The sequence below is a fragment of the Catharus ustulatus genome, chromosome Z (genome assembly GCF_009819885.2).
Source record: "Catharus ustulatus isolate bCatUst1 chromosome Z, bCatUst1.pri.v2, whole genome shotgun sequence".
Lineage (NCBI taxonomy): Eukaryota > Metazoa > Chordata > Aves > Passeriformes > Turdidae > Catharus > Catharus ustulatus.
Window position 1 is genome coordinate 8,044,605 of NC_046262.2, and position 17,830 is coordinate 8,062,434.

At 41.2% G+C, this 17,830-nt stretch overlaps 2 protein-coding genes across 3 annotated transcripts in view; one reads left to right on the forward strand and one right to left on the reverse strand.

Annotated features, from left to right (window-relative positions):
• KIF24 (kinesin family member 24) overlaps positions 1-10,852 on the reverse strand; it is a 30,495-nt gene extending 19,643 nt beyond the window's left edge. The window contains exons 1-7 of the mRNA XM_033086408.1: positions 10,810-10,852; positions 8,475-8,553; positions 6,697-6,855; positions 6,099-6,184; positions 5,938-6,001; positions 4,897-5,179; positions 1,191-1,380 (exon numbers count right to left, since the gene is read on the reverse strand). Of these exons, the coding sequence (XP_032942299.1) occupies positions 1,191-1,380; positions 4,897-5,165 (459 nt within the window). The 5' untranslated portion in view covers positions 5,166-5,179; positions 5,938-6,001; positions 6,099-6,184; ... (1 more) ...; positions 8,475-8,553; positions 10,810-10,852. The remainder of the gene's footprint in view (positions 1-1,190; positions 1,381-4,896; positions 5,180-5,937; positions 6,002-6,098; positions 6,185-6,696; positions 6,856-8,474; positions 8,554-10,809) is intronic.
• A 236-nt stretch (positions 10,853-11,088) lies between these two features.
• On the forward strand, positions 11,089-16,722 carry NUDT2 (nudix hydrolase 2). Of its 2 annotated transcripts, none has more exons than XM_033085519.2 (3): positions 11,089-11,125; positions 12,305-12,453; positions 15,786-16,722. In XM_033085519.2, exons 2-3 carry the CDS (start codon positions 12,330-12,332, stop codon positions 16,097-16,099), a joined length of 438 nt encoding a protein of 145 aa, XP_032941410.1. In that variant the 5' UTR covers positions 11,089-11,125; positions 12,305-12,329; the 3' UTR covers positions 16,100-16,722. The 2 variants fall into 2 exon arrangements, with proteins under 2 accessions (XP_032941410.1, XP_032941409.1); XM_033085518.2 differs by lacking the exon at positions 11,089-11,125 and adding an exon at positions 11,656-11,712.
• The last annotated feature ends 1,108 nt before the right edge of the window (positions 16,723-17,830 follow it).

The window sequence follows — 17,830 nt, forward strand, 5'->3', positions numbered from 1 at the left end:
CACGGCAGGGGCGGCCCAGGTCCCCCCTCTCCTCCCCGGGCCGTGGCAATGGCGGCCCGGGTCCCCCCGTCTCTCCCCCCGGGCTGTGGCAGAGAAGGAGGGAGCTCTCCTGCCTCTCTCCCCGCCCCCCGTGCTGCCTGCAGGCTCCACCTGCGGTGCAACAGAGTAGCGATTTGTAACAATCACAAAATGCCGACTTTGCAGCTGCTCGGGTCAGCACTCTGGCAGGCACTTCTGAGGTTGTAAATGTCAGAAAATTATTCACATATTAGCCGCTCCTGATTATTAGCCGCATTTCCGGTTTAGGAGCAAAATCTTAGTCAAATCGGTGCGGCTTGTATTCGTGAAATTACTGTAATTACCTCTGTTCTTAAAAAGTTTTGTGTCAGAGAAGAAAGAAGCTGTTTCTAAGCAAAGTTAGATTATCAGAACTCCGAAGGGGGCAAGAAAATCAAAACTTCCCACATTCCAGATCAGACTCAAAGAAGCAGGGTCTGTGGAAATAATGCAGCATGTGTCCCACTGTAAAAAGCAGCACATGAACTGAGCCTGAGAGAGATCCAAACGGAAATCTTACCAGATACTCTAAACAGTTGTTCCTAAGGCCCAGACTATAAAAATAACACTCAGGAAAGCAAGAATGGCTTGCTGCCTCTACAAATCAGTTCTGCTCCTGGTGCTGTCAGTCACAATTGAGAATTTGAACTATGACAGCACAAAGTATTTGGGATTAAGAGACAAAGACCAAAAGGGAACTTAATTTTCAAAAGCATTTGAGAAAAAACAAAAGGAAGGATGAGGGTGTATGTGATTCATTGAAACAGACCTACAGTGCAGAAACAGCAGAAAGGGAATTCCTCACTGAAGTACCCTGGAAAGCATCAGCAGGCATTTCTCCTGCAGCAATGTGGCAGAGGGTTTATTTTGCCACATACAAAGAAAGCTGCAAGAGACATACTTCTAGAGCTTAAAATTCTGGGCTCAGGTTTGCTGGCACAGTCTGGCATAAACCAGAAGCAGCTCAAATATAGACAAATCTGAGCTAAAAGAAAAGCCCACAACCTATTTCAGTGTAAGAAATACTAACAGTCCTTTTCTGTTTTCCCTCATGGAAACCCCAAGCACAGTAAGCTTTACCCTTTCATGCAAGTGAGTGACCCATAAGCATAACGTTCAGTGGAGGACATTACCTGTAAAATGTATTGTGTAAGATCAACTGCCTCCTTCTTCTCATGGAGAAGTAGGGTTTCTTTATCTTTTACTGTGATTATATTAACTTCCCCACGTCTCTCCTCCCTCTGGCAGAGAGGACGTTTTCGGACACACACTCTGATTTTCTCTCTCTCTGTCCACGGAGTCTCTTTGTCAAAAGTACTGGATCTACAACAATAGTGGAGGTCCACATTTTAAAATCAGGTTACAACAGAATCTAGAGTATGCCTGAATTTGTTACTTTTATCAGAGAATGTTTCTGTCATTGATACTTATCATAAAACTTCATAACACATCTCATTTTTACATGGTGCATTTTCTGATGTTTTTTTCTAAACAGACTGATGCTTCCCGTACACTTCTGTTAAAGAATAGTTGTGTTTGTATAGCTACACTCCTGAACTTGTTGCTGGACTGACATATTTTCAGTTGTACACAAACACGAGATGGAAGCTCGCCTAATATCCAAATAAATGTAATGAAATTTAATCTTGCCAAAATTATTTGCATTCATAATTAGTCACCTAATCATGTTCAATAAAAGTACAAACTGATCTTGAAAGGGAAAGGTACAATACTTAGTTGCTTTTCCTCTCATGCTGAACTTTATTATTCCCATTAGAGATTGCCCAGCTAACTGGCAAATGAGATAGTATCACCATGTTCCTGCTCAGCTCAAAAAAAAAAAAAAATTTGAAATATCGATCTCATCCTTGTCTCTCCTTTTGTCTTTGTTCATAAAAAGGTTATGTGGTTTCAGACTACAAACAAAGTTGTGCTCTTCTGTTTCAGCAATTTTACTTTAGTCCCCCTCCAGATACCTCACAAACAGGAGGTAATTTCATATTTCAGTGATTAACCTGCTTTGTACAGCATTTTGTCAATATAATAGGCTTGAATTAACCAAAATGTATCCATTACATCTCTCCCTTCTTCAAGGGTCTTCAGCCAAATGAGTAATGATTTTCAGCCTGGATTTGCATTTCAATTAATCAAGCTCCAACTTGCCCAAAAGCAGTGTTTCTGCCACACCATCCAGATGCCAAAATCTTTTAGATAGCAACTGAAAACTCATATATATCTGTTGTCTAACAAATTGTAACCCACAAGTTACTCATCATCTCATTAACATCCACAGGCTTATGGTATCATTGCTGTTGTGCTCCATGACTCCCCACAAGCATATGAGATGCATATTTAAATCTCAAGATGTGTCTTTGAAGACCACACACGAGCAACCTTTACTTGTCACTAGAGTCCCTTTAATTTTAGTACAGCTTTCCTGTGCAGTCCAGGATCAGGCCCTGCATTTAAATGGAAAATTCTTCCATTGGAAAAGAACAGCAACGACACTTGAAATAAGATGTTTCATAAGCTGGTGTGAGCTTATTCATATCACTAGGCATCTAATGTTGTCCAATAAATGATCAGAGGCTCTGAAGTTTAATTCTCATGCCAGAGGGTGTAATTGGTGACCTGTAGCAAGAGCCTGTTGTGCTCTAAGAGCTTGAAGCAGAAAGGATTGCAATATGTGGACAAAAGAAAGACTCTGCTAATGACAAAAAAGGAATAAATTCTCTCTAGTACAGAAGCACATTTTGTTGAGCATATTTTGTATGAGAACAGAATGCATGTTAATTCTATATGCTGAATCTGAAGTTTATATTTCTCACTAACTCTTTTAAAATATAAATTGCATTTTATAATAAAATAATTTTTCATTACTAGGAATAAAGTCAAGGAAAAGTCATGACAGATCATCAGGAATCTGACTAAATAATAGGTCGGAAGAACCATTATGTCTTTGCAAAATCAAGTTATTTGCTGTGGGCAAGTTCAAAATAAATTTGAACATATTAAAAGAGCTCTTTGGCTTTCTGCTATCTGAATGTCTGTGTTTTCCCATATTTCTCATAGATGAGACCAGATAAGCCTTCACAGTGGTAAAATCACAAGGTGATATGGGAACGGATGGATTCAGCAAAGCAGTTAAGCACTTGCAAAACAGCAATCACAAACCTGAGTGTGCTTCTCCAAGCCTGCCTGAAATGCACAACTCTCCAAACATGACAAAATTCAGTTGATGCATATCAGGAGGAGGATGCAGAAAGCCCACAATGTGAACCATAATGCTAGGTACAGAAGAATATGCTTACAAAATAAGAGAATGAGGAAAGAAAGTGAGAACAATTAAGAACATGACTCTATTGCAGGATTAAAAATCTTTAACTCCTTTAGTTGAGCCATTAGGTTTAATAATGTATCATTTTTTAATTTGCCAACATTATAAATCCTGTCCTTTCGGTTGCATATTGGCTCAACTTAGAGAAGAGACAGAGAATGCACCCAATATATACAGGAGGTTGGTGCATTTCTCCAGAAGGTGGGAATGATTTTTTTTTCCAGCCAAGGGGAGTTATAAACCTTTGCTTTGCATTTCACAGTTTAAGTGCTCTACTTACTATGTCACCTTAGTACTCTTCCACTGAGCCAGCAGCATCTATCCCTCCAGGCTACATGCAGTCTCAGTGGGAACTGTGATCAACACCTCAACTCCATGGATCTCTCCCTGTACCAAGTCTTTCCCCACAGCCTTTGCAGACCAGGTCTAACTTCATAAAACTACCTCTCTTCATTGCATTTTAACTACCATGACTGAATACCAGTTAGATACTGGTATTACACGTGCAGAGGCGTTCTGCTGCTGAATCATGAAAAAATATTTGGTGCTTTAAAAATGTTGCCAGGGTAGAGTCACCAGTGGCTCATGATAACCACAGCCCCTCCAGTATCCAACACTGGGAAATGTTACACATCACATGCCTAAGGAGCAGCTGCAAGGCATCCCTCTCACCACCACGTCTGTAACCCTTCCCAGCTGTATTACTTCTGCTTCCTTTTAAAGCTTCAGTTCAGAAATTTCTTTATCAACAAGTACAGCCATCACAGCCTGTATCCATTTTACCAGGAAAAACTTGACAAATTTAACATCAGACAATGCCCTATTTTGGAAAAATAGTGTTTTAAAATATAGTCCCATTGAAAGACAAAGATTGGCTCAAATACCAAGAAAACAAAGCCTTAAATCCTGACAGATTATGAAGACTATTCTTAGACAGCCTTGGAGAGTAGCAGCTGGTCAAATTCAGATGATTCCTTCTACAAGACTCAGAGAATTGCAAATGCTTATTAATATCTCTCTTGTCTGTAAGACTTTGCATTGATCTGTAGTGCTTGGATTGCTTATTTGGAGGTGAGGAAGACAAATTCTGCTCCAGAATTAAGAAACAATTAATTATGACTAACCTGAAGTAATAGCAAAATAAAGGTGATTATTACCTGACACAGGAATGAGGTAGTCCATAATTATAACCTGAAATATGAGTTATTCTTTGTACAATAGGAGTTTTAGAATCCCCCAGAAGAGGAGTAATATCATCAGAAACTGATGGACAGCTCAGGTCATTTTTTGTACCTATTCCAGCAATATTTAGGTCTCTCCTAGTTAATCTGATCGGCTCTGAATCGTGTGGTAGAATGTGTTCCAGCATTTCCCCTATACCGTTCTTCTCTTCATTGGCACCGAAATCAGGTGAATGATACAATTCAGGTTCAGAGTCTTTAACTGTTCCATCATTTTCATCACAGAAGGACTCGAAACGTAGCTGTCTACGGGGTCCTGACCTGGTCACCTGAGGCTGAATGAAAAGGCCACGTGGTTTTGAGTCTTGCTTGCTTAAGTCTGCAATGCCTTCCTCTCGTGTAATTTTGATTTTTCTAATGAGCTGAAAAAGACGCTTGCGGTCATTTACGTCATGGACCCCCAGTTTGATGTAATCTTCCATGGAAACTTGGGCAAGCTCATCAATTTTCTGAAGACCAAAGGCAGCAAAGTGGGAATAATATTTTTCAAGTTCTGCTTCACAAAGGCATTCATAAAGGCATGATGCCATCTTCAACCAAGAGCCTACCAGAAATCAAACAAAATAAACATTAGAATTATATGAAACATCACATCTGACAAAGTTACAAATTAAAAAACTGCATGTTCCCTGATGCCATTACTTGCAGTTAGGCTAGAAGCTTGTTTAACTGAAAATTTATCATACACTAGACTGACAAACACTACAGAAAACAGCAATAACAACAATAAACTAAAACATGAAAACAAATATTTTATCCATGAAACTATATTTTAAAACTATATATAATACACAACATGTAAGAAATGCACAAGGTGATATTACTCACGGCCACAGAGCTCCTACACATCTGATGTCTATTTGATGAATGCCACAGCTACTGAAACCCTGTCCTCAAGCCATATAGAATGTAAAATGCCTAATTTTAGACACTCAATATAATATCAAGGCACGTGGTCTAATGTGGTTCAGCTACCCCTGGTTAACTAACCAGAGGACAAAAAACTGCACTTGTCTTCACCTCAAGCCCAATTAAGACCATTCATTTTGCAGATGAACTATAGCAAAGTTGTAGTTTTGTTGTGCAGCCTTGTCTTTTATGTCATGAATCTGTGAGCATTTCTGAGTCTCCTTGACAGAAAAACCAAAAAAACAATTTTGCAAAATTTGAAAGACAGCATTTCTCTAAAATCTATATATGCCACTGGAATGCCATGCTTGCATTCTTATGAAACCCAAAAAAGAAACATGAATCACCAAAAAGTATGCCCCAAATCCCCCAACTTCTTCACTTATGTCTTACTGGCAATGCATGTGCAGCTGTCTGTATCCCGATGGATTAATATCTGCCGATGTTTTTACTTGTTCTATAAAACACAAAAGTGACAGCACTTCAAGTATCTGTTGCCCACTGCCTTCTCATATCTTTGTTCAGTCTATGATCTTAACAAATACTGCTCTTACTCGTGTTTGCAAGGTCACAGTCAACAAAAACAAGTTTTCCTTCCTGTAGCTCAGGGTAGATCCTTTGTGAGGATTTTCAAGGCTCTCTGCAATGACATAGAAGAAAATAAGGTCATCCCCAAATTTGAGCCCATATCATTCATTAATCAATACATTATGTTGAAGTAATAACAACAAAATCATAAAGATTAATATAAAAAGTGCTGATTGTGTAAGATATTACTGAGGCCAAGATGTGCAGTAGAGAACATCTAAAATTATTTAACAGTCCATACTTTAGGTAAAATTATGAGATTTGACAACAATAAACTCCAAGACGAAAAAATTCACATGTAAGTGAATTTATTTAATGTAGGTAACATGATTCTGAACCCTGATGGAAAGTTAGAGTCACAAAGTTGAGGCTGCTAGATCCTGGGTGGGGAAATCAAAATCGACAGAGAGGACAGCAAACCCAGAGATCAGGGAGACTAAATGCTATACACGTGCAAGGGTTTCACAAGCATTCACTACTTGACAACTTCTCTAACATATAAAAACACATGGAAACTGATGCTTCACTCAAAGAATGACATTCTGGAAAAATTCCCTTTCTTACATAAGGTAGCTTAAAATGTAAAACCAGTACAGGTGCTGTGCAACTCTCTGAATGCTCTGCCATGGGAAACTTCTTTTTGATGTATTGATGACTTCCTGTTTGATGAAAAGAGCACCTAGAACTCAAGGCCAAGACACCAATCTCTAAAGCGTTGAGAATCTGTTAAAGACAAAAATAATCAAATAAATGTATTTTGTCTACTCTCTATCTGCATCCTAGATTACACTTACATCGTTATATGTTCTTATATTAAATACAGTGTCCAAAGATCCTAATTCAGTATTAACCTCTATTCAAATTATAATGAAGACAGGAGAGAGAAAAAATAAATAGGGAAACAATGGAGACACTTTCTAAAAAAAGTGCAGCAGACAAGGGGAGAGAATAGCAGATTTGGAGGTCAAGGTTCTAATTAAAAATGAAAAAAAATATATATTTAAATAGCTAGAAATAACAGGTTGCCATTATATGGAGTGGAAGTCAGAAGAATTCTCAGCATTTGGAAAATCCAAGTAATGTAGGTACTGCAGAATCTACAAGAGCCTTGTAAGCAGCTCTCTGTGGCTAATTGGCTAAGGCTCGGTGCCATGTGAAAGCAACAAAATGGTTTCCTAATGAGACCTGTCCTCTTAATGAGACCTGAGATCTGCCTTCCCAGATAATAAATCTTACTGGATCTAAGTGGTTTCAGGGATAACTCCAGCAACTCCTTATTTACAGGACAGAACTTCCACAAGCTAGGAAAACAAAATATTCACTAATAAAGGAGTAATTAATTAAACACTTAAAAAAAATAAGGGCTGGCATAAAAAGAGCTTCCAGCATTTCCGATCACTTTGAGAGTAGACAATTGCTAAAAGATTTTGAGTGGCTCAAACATGAAAGAACTCAGAGAAAACTGCAATTGCCAGTGAAACTCTTCTAACCTTTCAATCGCTGATGTTCTTAAAAAAAGGATATCTTTCTCCTTATTGGAAGGTTACTTTAATTCATCCAGCCCTGTAGAGATCTTTGTGTCTGAAGATGCGTTTCCTAACAGATAGATAATTCTTCAAAATAAATTGGCTTTGTGAAAACCAAGAGGAGGTTTTCAAGAATCCTAAATTGTTAATGCCATCTTCTGGCAAAAAAATGCTGAAGACTTTTAGTCTTGTGACAGCAGCATTTCCTCAGTTATTTGTTCGTTCACCCATGAAAACAATGTGTCTTGGGGCAGAAAAACATACCATTCTTCAGTGTGGTAATTTCATATCAAAAACTAGGTCTTGTGTCCCACAAAGATATGGGTAGCTTCACTGAAAACAGGGTGGACATAAAAGACTAGGACTTCTTGAAATAGTTTGGTATAATATATTTTGACAAAGAGGTGAGTGTGGGGGTGTAATTCTCCATGAGCACCCAGCCTGACACCTCTGTGTGGCAAACATGAGCTCTCTACAAACTTGTTTCTTATGCCAAGATGTTTTACAAAGATCTTAAAAGGCTTCCAGATGCTGGTAATGAATAATTGCTTGTTGTAAAAACACATTAGAATTATATATAAAAGGGACCAGCTTAGCCACAGAATTAGACTGCAACTTGCCATCAGAGAACTCTTCCTCAGCTTCAGTATTAGAGGTTTTTTTAAAGGTCATAAAGCTGATGAAAAAAAGAAAAGTCAGATGTAAATAACAGAAAGGAGTGGTTACATTTTTCTGTCCTGAAGGAAATTGACTAACAACAAAATTATGCTCTAGCAGCTGACTCTCCATTTTAAAATGCTTTTAATTATTAATTACCTCTTTCACAAGATGTTTTACTTCTCAATTCACTTTTCAGGGTGGAGGAAAGGTCTTCAAAGATACTTGGTGTCAATCACTGTGTATAAAATAAATCAAGTAAAATCCCCATAGAGATTATTTTAAGAATAAAGCAGTGTTGAACCACTATATCTTGATCCTTATTAACTTCTGATATATTAAAGATCTCAGCATCCTATTCACTTGAATAACTCTCACGTGTCCTGTTATCCCACTGTAGCTCACTCATACTGACCTGACATTTTTAGATTATTTAGACTGACAATTTTAGATTTAAATTTAGATGATCTCCTGAGTGTCACCACTGAGAGGTAACACAAGTGTCATCTATTCTTTAAATTAGGGAAATAAAGTGAAGGAATCTTACATGACACTCCTACAAATGCAAATGATACATTTTGTCCTGCATATAGTCTAAAGTAATCACTCTGAATCATAAATGCTGGCATGATCATTAAATAATTTTATTAGTAATGATTTTCAAGGGTATTTGATAAGCATAGAAATTGTTAACCAGCATGCAAAACAGAAACACCTTGTTTTCCATGTAAACCATCATACTCTACAAGTATCTTATAAAAATAAAACTTAAGAGCTTTAAAAGTTTGTAAACGTGTGTAAATGTGTATAGGTGGGTATTTCCTTTCCTGATGGCAACTACAGCAGCACACTGTACTTGCTACCATTTTACCTCAAAAAAGACTTCAGCACAGGTTCTGTTCATGCCAAAGAGTTCACAGGTTTTTTGAAATACAGAAGCAAAGAATGAATAGGGAAAAGGGAAACGTATTAATTCATGTCACTACCCATCCATCTTCATTCCTTATTAATTTGAACATTAAGCTCTTTTTTTTAAGGTGATCCAAAGCCAAATCTGATTTAACCCTCCAGAAGTGAATGGCTAATTTGCTTTCCTAGAGCACCACACAAAATGCTTTACCTTTTAATCATTCTGACCCCATTCCTCAGGAATTAGGGCATTCCTGTGAAGAACAGGGTCAGGCTACAGCTGCACTTTTTAAGACAAGCTCCACAACAAGAGATAATCTCTATTGTAAAACGAGCCCATAATTTTAGTTTAATGCAACAGGTAGGGATCTGTGAAGCCATGGTTGATCATAGGAAGATCATAGGATTGGAAGATCATAGGATTACTCTACCCTGCACGTAAACAACAGGGCATTAAACATTCCATAGCTCCTTGGGACAAGTGTTCAGCTGCTTTGAAGCTGAACACCGACTGTAGATAACCACTAACAGCTTCAGTACAGCAAAAGTAACAGGAGAGGAGAGAATGGTTTTAATGCTACATGGCAACTATTTTACAGCTGCAGCTTGACACAGGTGTGCTGCTTGCAGCAACAAGTGAGAAATGGGGGTTTCCTTTGCCACTGACATACCTTGAGGAAGCGACTAAAACAATTAATGTCATTAAAACCAGCTTACAAACAACTAAATATCAAGGATTTTTTTGTTTCTCCGGAAAGTATTTCAGAGAATTGTGTTGCTCTATCCATACTAATTAATGCCATTAAAACTGGCTTACAAACAAATAAATATTGAAGATTTTTTTGTTTCCCCACAAAGTATTTCAGAGTATTTTATTCCTCTCTCCATACTAAGTATAGCCTGGTGACCTCACCAGAAGAGACCCCATCCTGCAGCTGGTCCCGACAGCTGCCAGGAACAGCTGCATGGAGAAGGGGAAGTGTCCAATATTGGGATGTTGAATATTGGAAGTGTCCAATATTCAACCACGTGCCGAGAAAATAACCCACGAGTTACAGTAGGATGCCAATTATTTGGAAACTGTGCCTGAGTTCATCCACCCAGCAGGATCTACCAAATGCCCCTCAAGAATTCTTTTCCAATTTTAAAGTTTTACTTAACTTCTAAAATAGAAGAACATTAAAATGTATATTTTTATATATTATATAAAATATATTAAAAGATATTTTCAATAGTACTTGAACATTTTATATATTGCACATAATATATAAATATATATTTTTAAATTGCAGTTACATATTTTACATGTTCTACAAGTTATGTGTTACCTATAAAATTTATAAAATACCTAATTGAAAAATATTTTGTAATTATAAAAATGTAGCAAGACAAACCGCCACGCGTCCGGACTTGCACCGCGTGTCTGAAGAGGAGGGGGGGGGGACAGGTCTCATCCTTCCCCGAGTTGTCCCACCACGGCTTTTCCCCGTCCAGAGCCCGGTGGGGCCGGTCAGGGCGGTGTCCCTAGAACCCTCCCTGACCCAGCTGTCCCCGTCCCCTCAGAACCGGGACCCCCCTCACTCACCGGCCGCGCCACCGTTCGGCGGCGGCCATTAAGCCGCGTCTCCATGGCAACAACGCTTTTCCCTCTTCAAACACCCGCGCGCAACCTCGCGCGCACAGCCAGCCAATAGAGAGAGGGGAGAGGGGTGGGCGGGGCACATCTCCGCCGCGAGAAGCCAATCCGAGACCTTCTCGGGCATAGGGGCGGAACCTAAGAGGAGGCGGGAGGGCGGGACGAGAAGGGAGTGGCTACCGCCCGAGGGGCTGCCGCTACAATTGGTTACGGCTGACGTCAATCATGCGCTGGTGCCCGCCCACTGCCGGACCCGGAAGCGGAGGTGAGGGCGGGGGTCCATGGTGGCCTCTGTGGGGGTGACTTGTGTCCCCATTCCCAGGGTCTCCATCCCTGGGCACAGGGACGACCCTCTGCCGGCGGGGAGCAGAGGGCAGCGCAGCGGGGCCGCGTGGCGCCGGCGGAGGGACCCTGCTGGGATTTGTCCTTGTCCTTCCAGGCGCGCACGGGAGGTGGTGCTGGTTCCCCGGGCTGGCCCCAGGGCTGTGGGGGCCGCAGCGGGGGTGTTGCCCTTGTGTGGCTGAACAGGAACTAGTGGAAGCAGCTAAAGTGGTTGACCAAAAGAGCTGAGCGTCGTCCGGGGGCGTGGTTGGTGCTGGAGGGCTCCGTGTCGTGATTTTGTGTTGGAAGCTGGAGGTGCTTGGTGATGCAGCTCTTGGCGTCCCAGGAAAATACAGTGTTCTATAAAGTTATTTACTAAAGTGTGCGTCTCTGTCAGAGTACAAAGCTTTGCCCGGAACTGGGGATCGGCCAGATCTGTAACATGGATTACTTATCTCCATTGCTTTCCCTCTTTTTTTCTACCTCTGCTGCCTGCGTAGCTTATTGGTGACAATATTTATCACCTTAGAGGTGTGTTCCTTACTGTTTACGTGAAATCAGTGCTTAACACACGTACCAAGAAGCTTTTAGTTTTGTATGACAGCCTTTTGTTTAGGCAAGACGGCAGAGAACCTGTCCTTTGTCACTAATTTTCTCAGTTTTCCCTCTGATATACTGAGGAGTCCTGTGCTCCAGGGAAACTGTGCAGAGCAATTATTTCCATATGCCAGTTCTAGTAATGTTGAGGTATTACCTCTGCACAGGGCCTTTGGAGTTTTGCAGTGGAAAAGTTTCAGAGTATTAATCCGTGGCTTTCCTTCTTCTTTATAATTTTTTTCTCCTCCCTACAATATGGTTTGTAATCTATCAGCAGCAAAGAAATGACATACAGGTCATTTTTCATGGTTTTTGATAATATTAATTTTTTTTTAAGTTTTTATCTAGGTTCTTATTTCCCTGTTTTAAAGGGAAAGTGTTTTACAATTCAAAGGTAGGTAATAAGAGACAATTTAATTCTGTAGTAACTTCAAAGGCGTAGGCAACTTTTTTATTGTGCTGAGATCTGTTTGTTGGCTAAATACAACTGTTGTGTTTGAGCTCCATGTTCTGTACTGTTCCACAGCTCCTGGTGCAGTTGGTAGAGGGGAATGGCTGTGAGAGCTTGTGGCTTGATCATCTACAGGAGGCTGCAGCCGGCACCATCCTCTAACAGCATCGAGTACCTCCTGCTTCAGACGTCCTACGGGACCCACCACTGGACCCCGCCCAAAGGTGCTTTTTGTTCTGATAACGCTCCTGGAGGTCATTGGTATCAGGTTGCAGGATGGATTTTGGCTGAGGCCAGTTTAGAGGGGCGATTACCACCTGAGAGTAGCTGCTGGCTGTGCTATGGTGCTCCTGAGGCACCTGGCAGGGGAGCTTTGACGTTGAAATCCTCTGCAGGTTGTGGCTGCCTGAAGTACTGGGCACCACTGATTTGGGTTGGGGCTTAGCTCACCCAGCCGAGCTCCTGAGGTGTCTGATGTTTCTGGCAAGATGTGCACACAACTGAAGCAAAGTAATGAGGGAATGTTCTACCTTCTTACCTCGCAGGTAAGGCACCAGTGTTGCCAGTGCAGGATTGTTTGAGCCGTGTGTGATTAGAGGGGTCACAGTTTGCAGGAAGGCAAACTGAAATTTGTGGTGGTACACTTTAATACACCTTTCTTAGGAGATGCAGGAGATCACTGATGAAGATCACTCACCTAATGCAGTAAAGATGAGAGGGATAGATAGGAGAATTAACTTTACCAGCTGCTCTTGGTTATCAGCGAGGCCCCAGAGCAGAAAACAAGCCCTGTGTCCCAGGACGGAACAGCACCTCCTCCGCAAAGGCACGTGGCAGAGCCGGTGTTTGCTAGTACATAGTCACAACCCTGGTACACAGTCACTTGTACCCGGAAAAGTGCAGTACAGAAATACTTCAGGTTCCCTGTAGATCTTCTTGCATGCTGTTTTTTACCATCTGAGATTTCTTCCCGAAATGAATTTTACTTATAATTTTGTAAAATGTGGTGTTTTCAAAGCATGGTGCAGCAGTACAAGCAAGAACTTGCAAACAGGGGGAAAGAAAATCTTTTAACAGTGTAGTTAGGCTTTCCTATTAAGGGAAAGAGCAAAACTTTCCAAACCTCCCCCTTTGTCTATCCACCAAGAGCCTAGGGGAGTTGAGTTTGCAGCCTGGTGGAAAGCTGAAAAACATTTACTGGGACATGATTGATTGTTGCAAGAAGAAACCCTTATGGAAAGACTCCCTGGGAGCACAGAAATTCTGGATAAGCAATTTAAGTTTCTTGTAGGTGTTTTGGTAGGGAGCTAATTATCTCATAAGCATACATCTCACACACTGAGAACTGAGAAGTAGTGTAGGCTGGGACGGACTCTTAAAGGTTGTCTAGTCCAAGCCCCCACCAGTGGGCAGGAACATCCTCAACTAGAGCAGGCTGCTCAGAGTCCTGTCCAACCTGGATGTTTCCAGGGATGGGGCACCCACCACCTCTCTGGGAAACTTGTGCCAGTGTTTCACCACCCACATCATAAAATCAAGTCTTCCTTGTCTATACTCTGAGTCTCCCTCTCCTAGATGAAAAGCAGGAACCCTTCTCCTGTCACTCCAGGCCTTTTTCGAAAGTCTGTCTCCAATTTTCTTATAAACCACCACCCTTTAGCCAGCAGAAGGGGCTCTCAGGCCTCCCTAGAGCCTTCTCTTCTCCAGGCTGAACAACCCCAACTGTCTCATCCTGACTCCAAAGCAGAGATGCTCCACTTCTGATCATATTCATGGCTTCCTCTCAACTCAGTCCACCAGGTCGATGTCGTTCCCTTTCTGAGGACTCCAGGGGTGGATGCAGCATTGCACCCATCTGGGTCAAACCAGAGCAGAGGGATAGAATCACCTCCCTCAACACACCACTTAAGATTTTAGAGATCAAAAGCCGCAGTCTGATGGTGGATTGTCATAGAAGCTTGGTATTGATTTGGGGGAATTTAATGAAGAGAAGCTATTCCATTTTATAATATTTCTGATAGGAATGGTCTTCCAAGGTGGCACTGGGATGTGCAATGTGGTAACATGACTTGTATGTGATGCTGACATAGATTCCGTGGGGCAGGAGCCAGAAGGAGAAGCTGTAATTGTCTCTCAAAACACAAAAGGCAGTTTACAGCTACAGCTGTACTTTGTTATTCTAAAAGTTCTCTAAGCAGCAGCAGCTCTTACAGGATTACAGGAGTAGGATTTGCTTGGATCCCTGCACATGAACCTCATCAGCCTTTTCTCTGCCCGTAGGACTGTGACTTTGCACTAGATGAGGTTGATGGGAAGGGGATGTAGGGCTCATTTTCCTTCTCCATCTGTTGGAACTGCACTATGGAAACAGGTGGGAGTATCTGAAAGCTGTGGTGTATGAGGTGCTGCCTGCAGTCCTTTTTTTGCCCTCCAGGTAGACTGTATTGCACAAACTTGGCAACTTACTGAGCTTAGACCCGAGGTTATCAACAGGTATCAGTATCAGAGGCTGTTTGCTGCACAGCTGCTGCTTGAAAGAAAAGTGTATTTTACATTTGAGGTGATGTCATGGTGTGAGAGGTGTTCACACTTTCAATACAAAGGCAGGGAAGTGAGTGGGACCTGTTGCAAAAGCAAACCAAACTTCCTGCATACCCCAGCTGTGGTACTAAAAGGGGGCTTTGAGTACCTGGGACCTGAGGAACGATTCATCTCTGTGATGAAATTATAACTATTTGCAGCCAGCTACATAGAAAATAGAATGACATCAGGGACAAAATAGAGCTTAAACTTTTTTTTCCTCCTAAAATGTCCCAGCTCCTCCTATGTTGCTTTTTTGAGGTATTGCTTGGCTTGTTCTATTTATGTTCTGGTCTGGAGCTTTCATGAGAAAACCAAATCTGACATTTCTCAACAAAAGTACAAACGGCTGGGGACGTGTTATATTTATCCGTTGTTTGTAGTGGCACCTCTCGTTCTGAGCAACGTAAAATAAACGATGTGTCCTAGGAGAACTACCCAGCTGGTGAAAGGGCTGGCTTTTAGACTTGTCGCTTGTTTCAGAGGGGAGTATGGAAGAGAAAAAAATCCCTAGCTGCCTAAATGAAACCCACTTTTAAAAGGCATATCAATGCCTGGTCCTGTTGTTTCTGGACTGTTGGCACAAGTTAGAGTTTTGCAGAATTGAGCCTTAAGCTTATGTGAGAGGACGTGGTTGAGAGAGGATAAATTGTCTCTGCTTTAACTGGATAAAGGAAAAATGAGGGACTCAGTACTCCTTTTGCATGTAGAGCACTACAGAAGTGGAAGGGAGGATTGGGAAGAAAAGATGTCTGAGAGGCTGATAGAAGTTGCAGGTGGTGAGAGGTGAACAATGATCCTAAAAGCCAGAAGATAAATGAAGACACAAGATCTAGAAAAGCAATCTCTGTTCTCCAATTTCCATTTCATCCTGTGTCAGCTACCATGTACTCTCATCTCTGTCTCCCAGTGTTTCCCGATTAAAGCAAAATGTGAGTTTCCTTCCCAGAGATTTACTTTTCCACCCTCTTGGCAGGCCACGTGGACCCAGGGGAGGATGACCTGCAGACAGCCTTCCGGGAAACACAGGAGGAGGCTGGTCTGCAGGCCAGCCAGCTCACCCTCATCGAGGGCTACAAGAAAGAGCTGCACTACCCTGTCCATGGCAAGCCTAAGACTGTCGTGTACTGGCTGGCAGAAATGAAGGATTGCAACACAGAAATCAAGCTGTCGGAGGAGCACCAAGCTTTCCAGTGGCTGAAGCTGGAGGATGCCTGCAAATTTGCAGAATATGAGGACATGCAAGCAATGCTGAAAGAAGTGCATCAGTTCCTCTGCTCCAGAGAATGAGTGGTTTTTGTGAAGTATAAGGGGATTTCTTGAGGAGATGGGTCTGCTTTTTATGTTTTAAACTGCAGGAATAATTATATGGCTGCAGAAATGTAGATTTCTTTTTTTTTTTAAAAATCTGTAGAAATTCAGTGAGGATACATGGAACTTTTAAAGAGATTGTGCTTTTGTCTCCTCTAGCTAGCACAAAAAAGCATAGTCTGATTGAACCATAAGCCAGAGATGTCTGAATTGAAGCCCCGAGCTAACAAAAGACTTCCTCTGTCTCTTTTTCCTTTTTTTCCACCTTTCTTTTTATCCCTTGAAGTGCTGAACAACCACAGGTTTTTTTGAAAAATCAAACACTTGATACATCTTGACTTGCTGATGTAAAGCTGGAGAGTTGAGAAAATGAGCATATGGGGATTTTTAATAACAAAATGCTTACTGCAGAAGTCATACCTTGAATTTCTAATGAAGAAGCGGTAGTTCTATTCCCAAATCTTCCAGTGATATGCAGAGATAACTTGTCAGATCATTTCAGGTATTTTTTGTTTGTATCATGAACTTATGTACATCCCTAATGTACTGTTGTGAGAACATTTTCCATCTGGAGAGTCTTAGTAAATGGTTGAAGTACAGTATTTAAGTGGTGAATTGAAGTTCTTTTGCTTCTTTCTTTTAGTTTTTTGATCTTTAACAGACACCTTAGCTATTCATATTCCAGGGGGTTGGGAAAGGGTACTTAATTCACGTTCTGCACTGCTTATGTGTAATCTTGTGTCTGTTTCATACTATCAGTGCTTCTATGGCTGCAGCCACTCATCTATTGGGTCAGCAGACATTAATAATGTTGGTGCCAGTGTGACAGGAGTCTCTTGCTTGTCACTCCACTATCTTCCCATGGAGTGATATAAAATCGTATATATTTTATATACATAAAATATGTACAAAAAAGGGTTGCACTATGAGGAGGCTTTTATGTATAAATATGTGTGTGTATATACACATAAAAAACTTCAGTGCTCCTCCACATTACAGTCAGGCTTTATTTTGATAATGAACACTGCTCAGAAGTGTTTCATTCAGATGGTGGCAGAGAGTGTAACAACCATTGAGAGTGGGAGAGAAGAGTTAAAAGCCTGTGCAGCCTCAGCCTTGGTTTTTCATTATTGTTTGAGCTACCATTTAATCAGTGCTGTGTAAACAATGGTGTTGCTGCCTTCCTGTTTATGAGAAAGATTAGCATATTAAGCTGGAGTTAGAGAGTCATTAGCAAGTCATCGGTTCTGCCCATTCAGCAGTAATGAGCATAGGCATTTGGTGCTTTGGAAAACACATTAGCTCAGCTCCAAGCCAGTATGTCCCTGCTGAATGGTTGTAGTGCCATTAGTGTTCCCAAAGCATGTCAGGGTTTTGGAGGGCGACCAGTGCTGTGCACTGATGTGCTCCTTGGACAAAATTCCAAGAGATGTAACTGTGATAATGGGTCAGGCACTATGTGTACATTTTAAGCGATTTATGTACAGAAAGCATTCCCACAAATTTTGTGAGTATAACGATTCTTACACATTTTTTGATCCTGGAGTCTTTGGGTTTCGTTTGAAGTGGAAACGTTGGAAAGTCAGAATTTAGCTCTGATTCGTGCTGTTCACTGGTGAAGAAAGAGTTCTTCCTCTGCCCATGTCTAATACTAAAATATTTTCCCAAGGAGTATCTGGGAAACCCTCCAGTAAATAATTATGGAATAAT

Excerpts from the sequence above, each read along its gene's own strand:
- NUDT2 (XM_033085519.2), top strand. The coding sequence starts at position 12,330 with ATGGCTGTGAGAGCTTGTGGCTTGATCATCTACAGGAGGCTGCAGCCG. Across the intron at positions 12,454-15,785 it reads CCACTGGACCCCGCCCAAAG|GCCACGTGGACCCAGGGGAG; the intron begins GTGCTTTTTGTT and ends CCCTCTTGGCAG.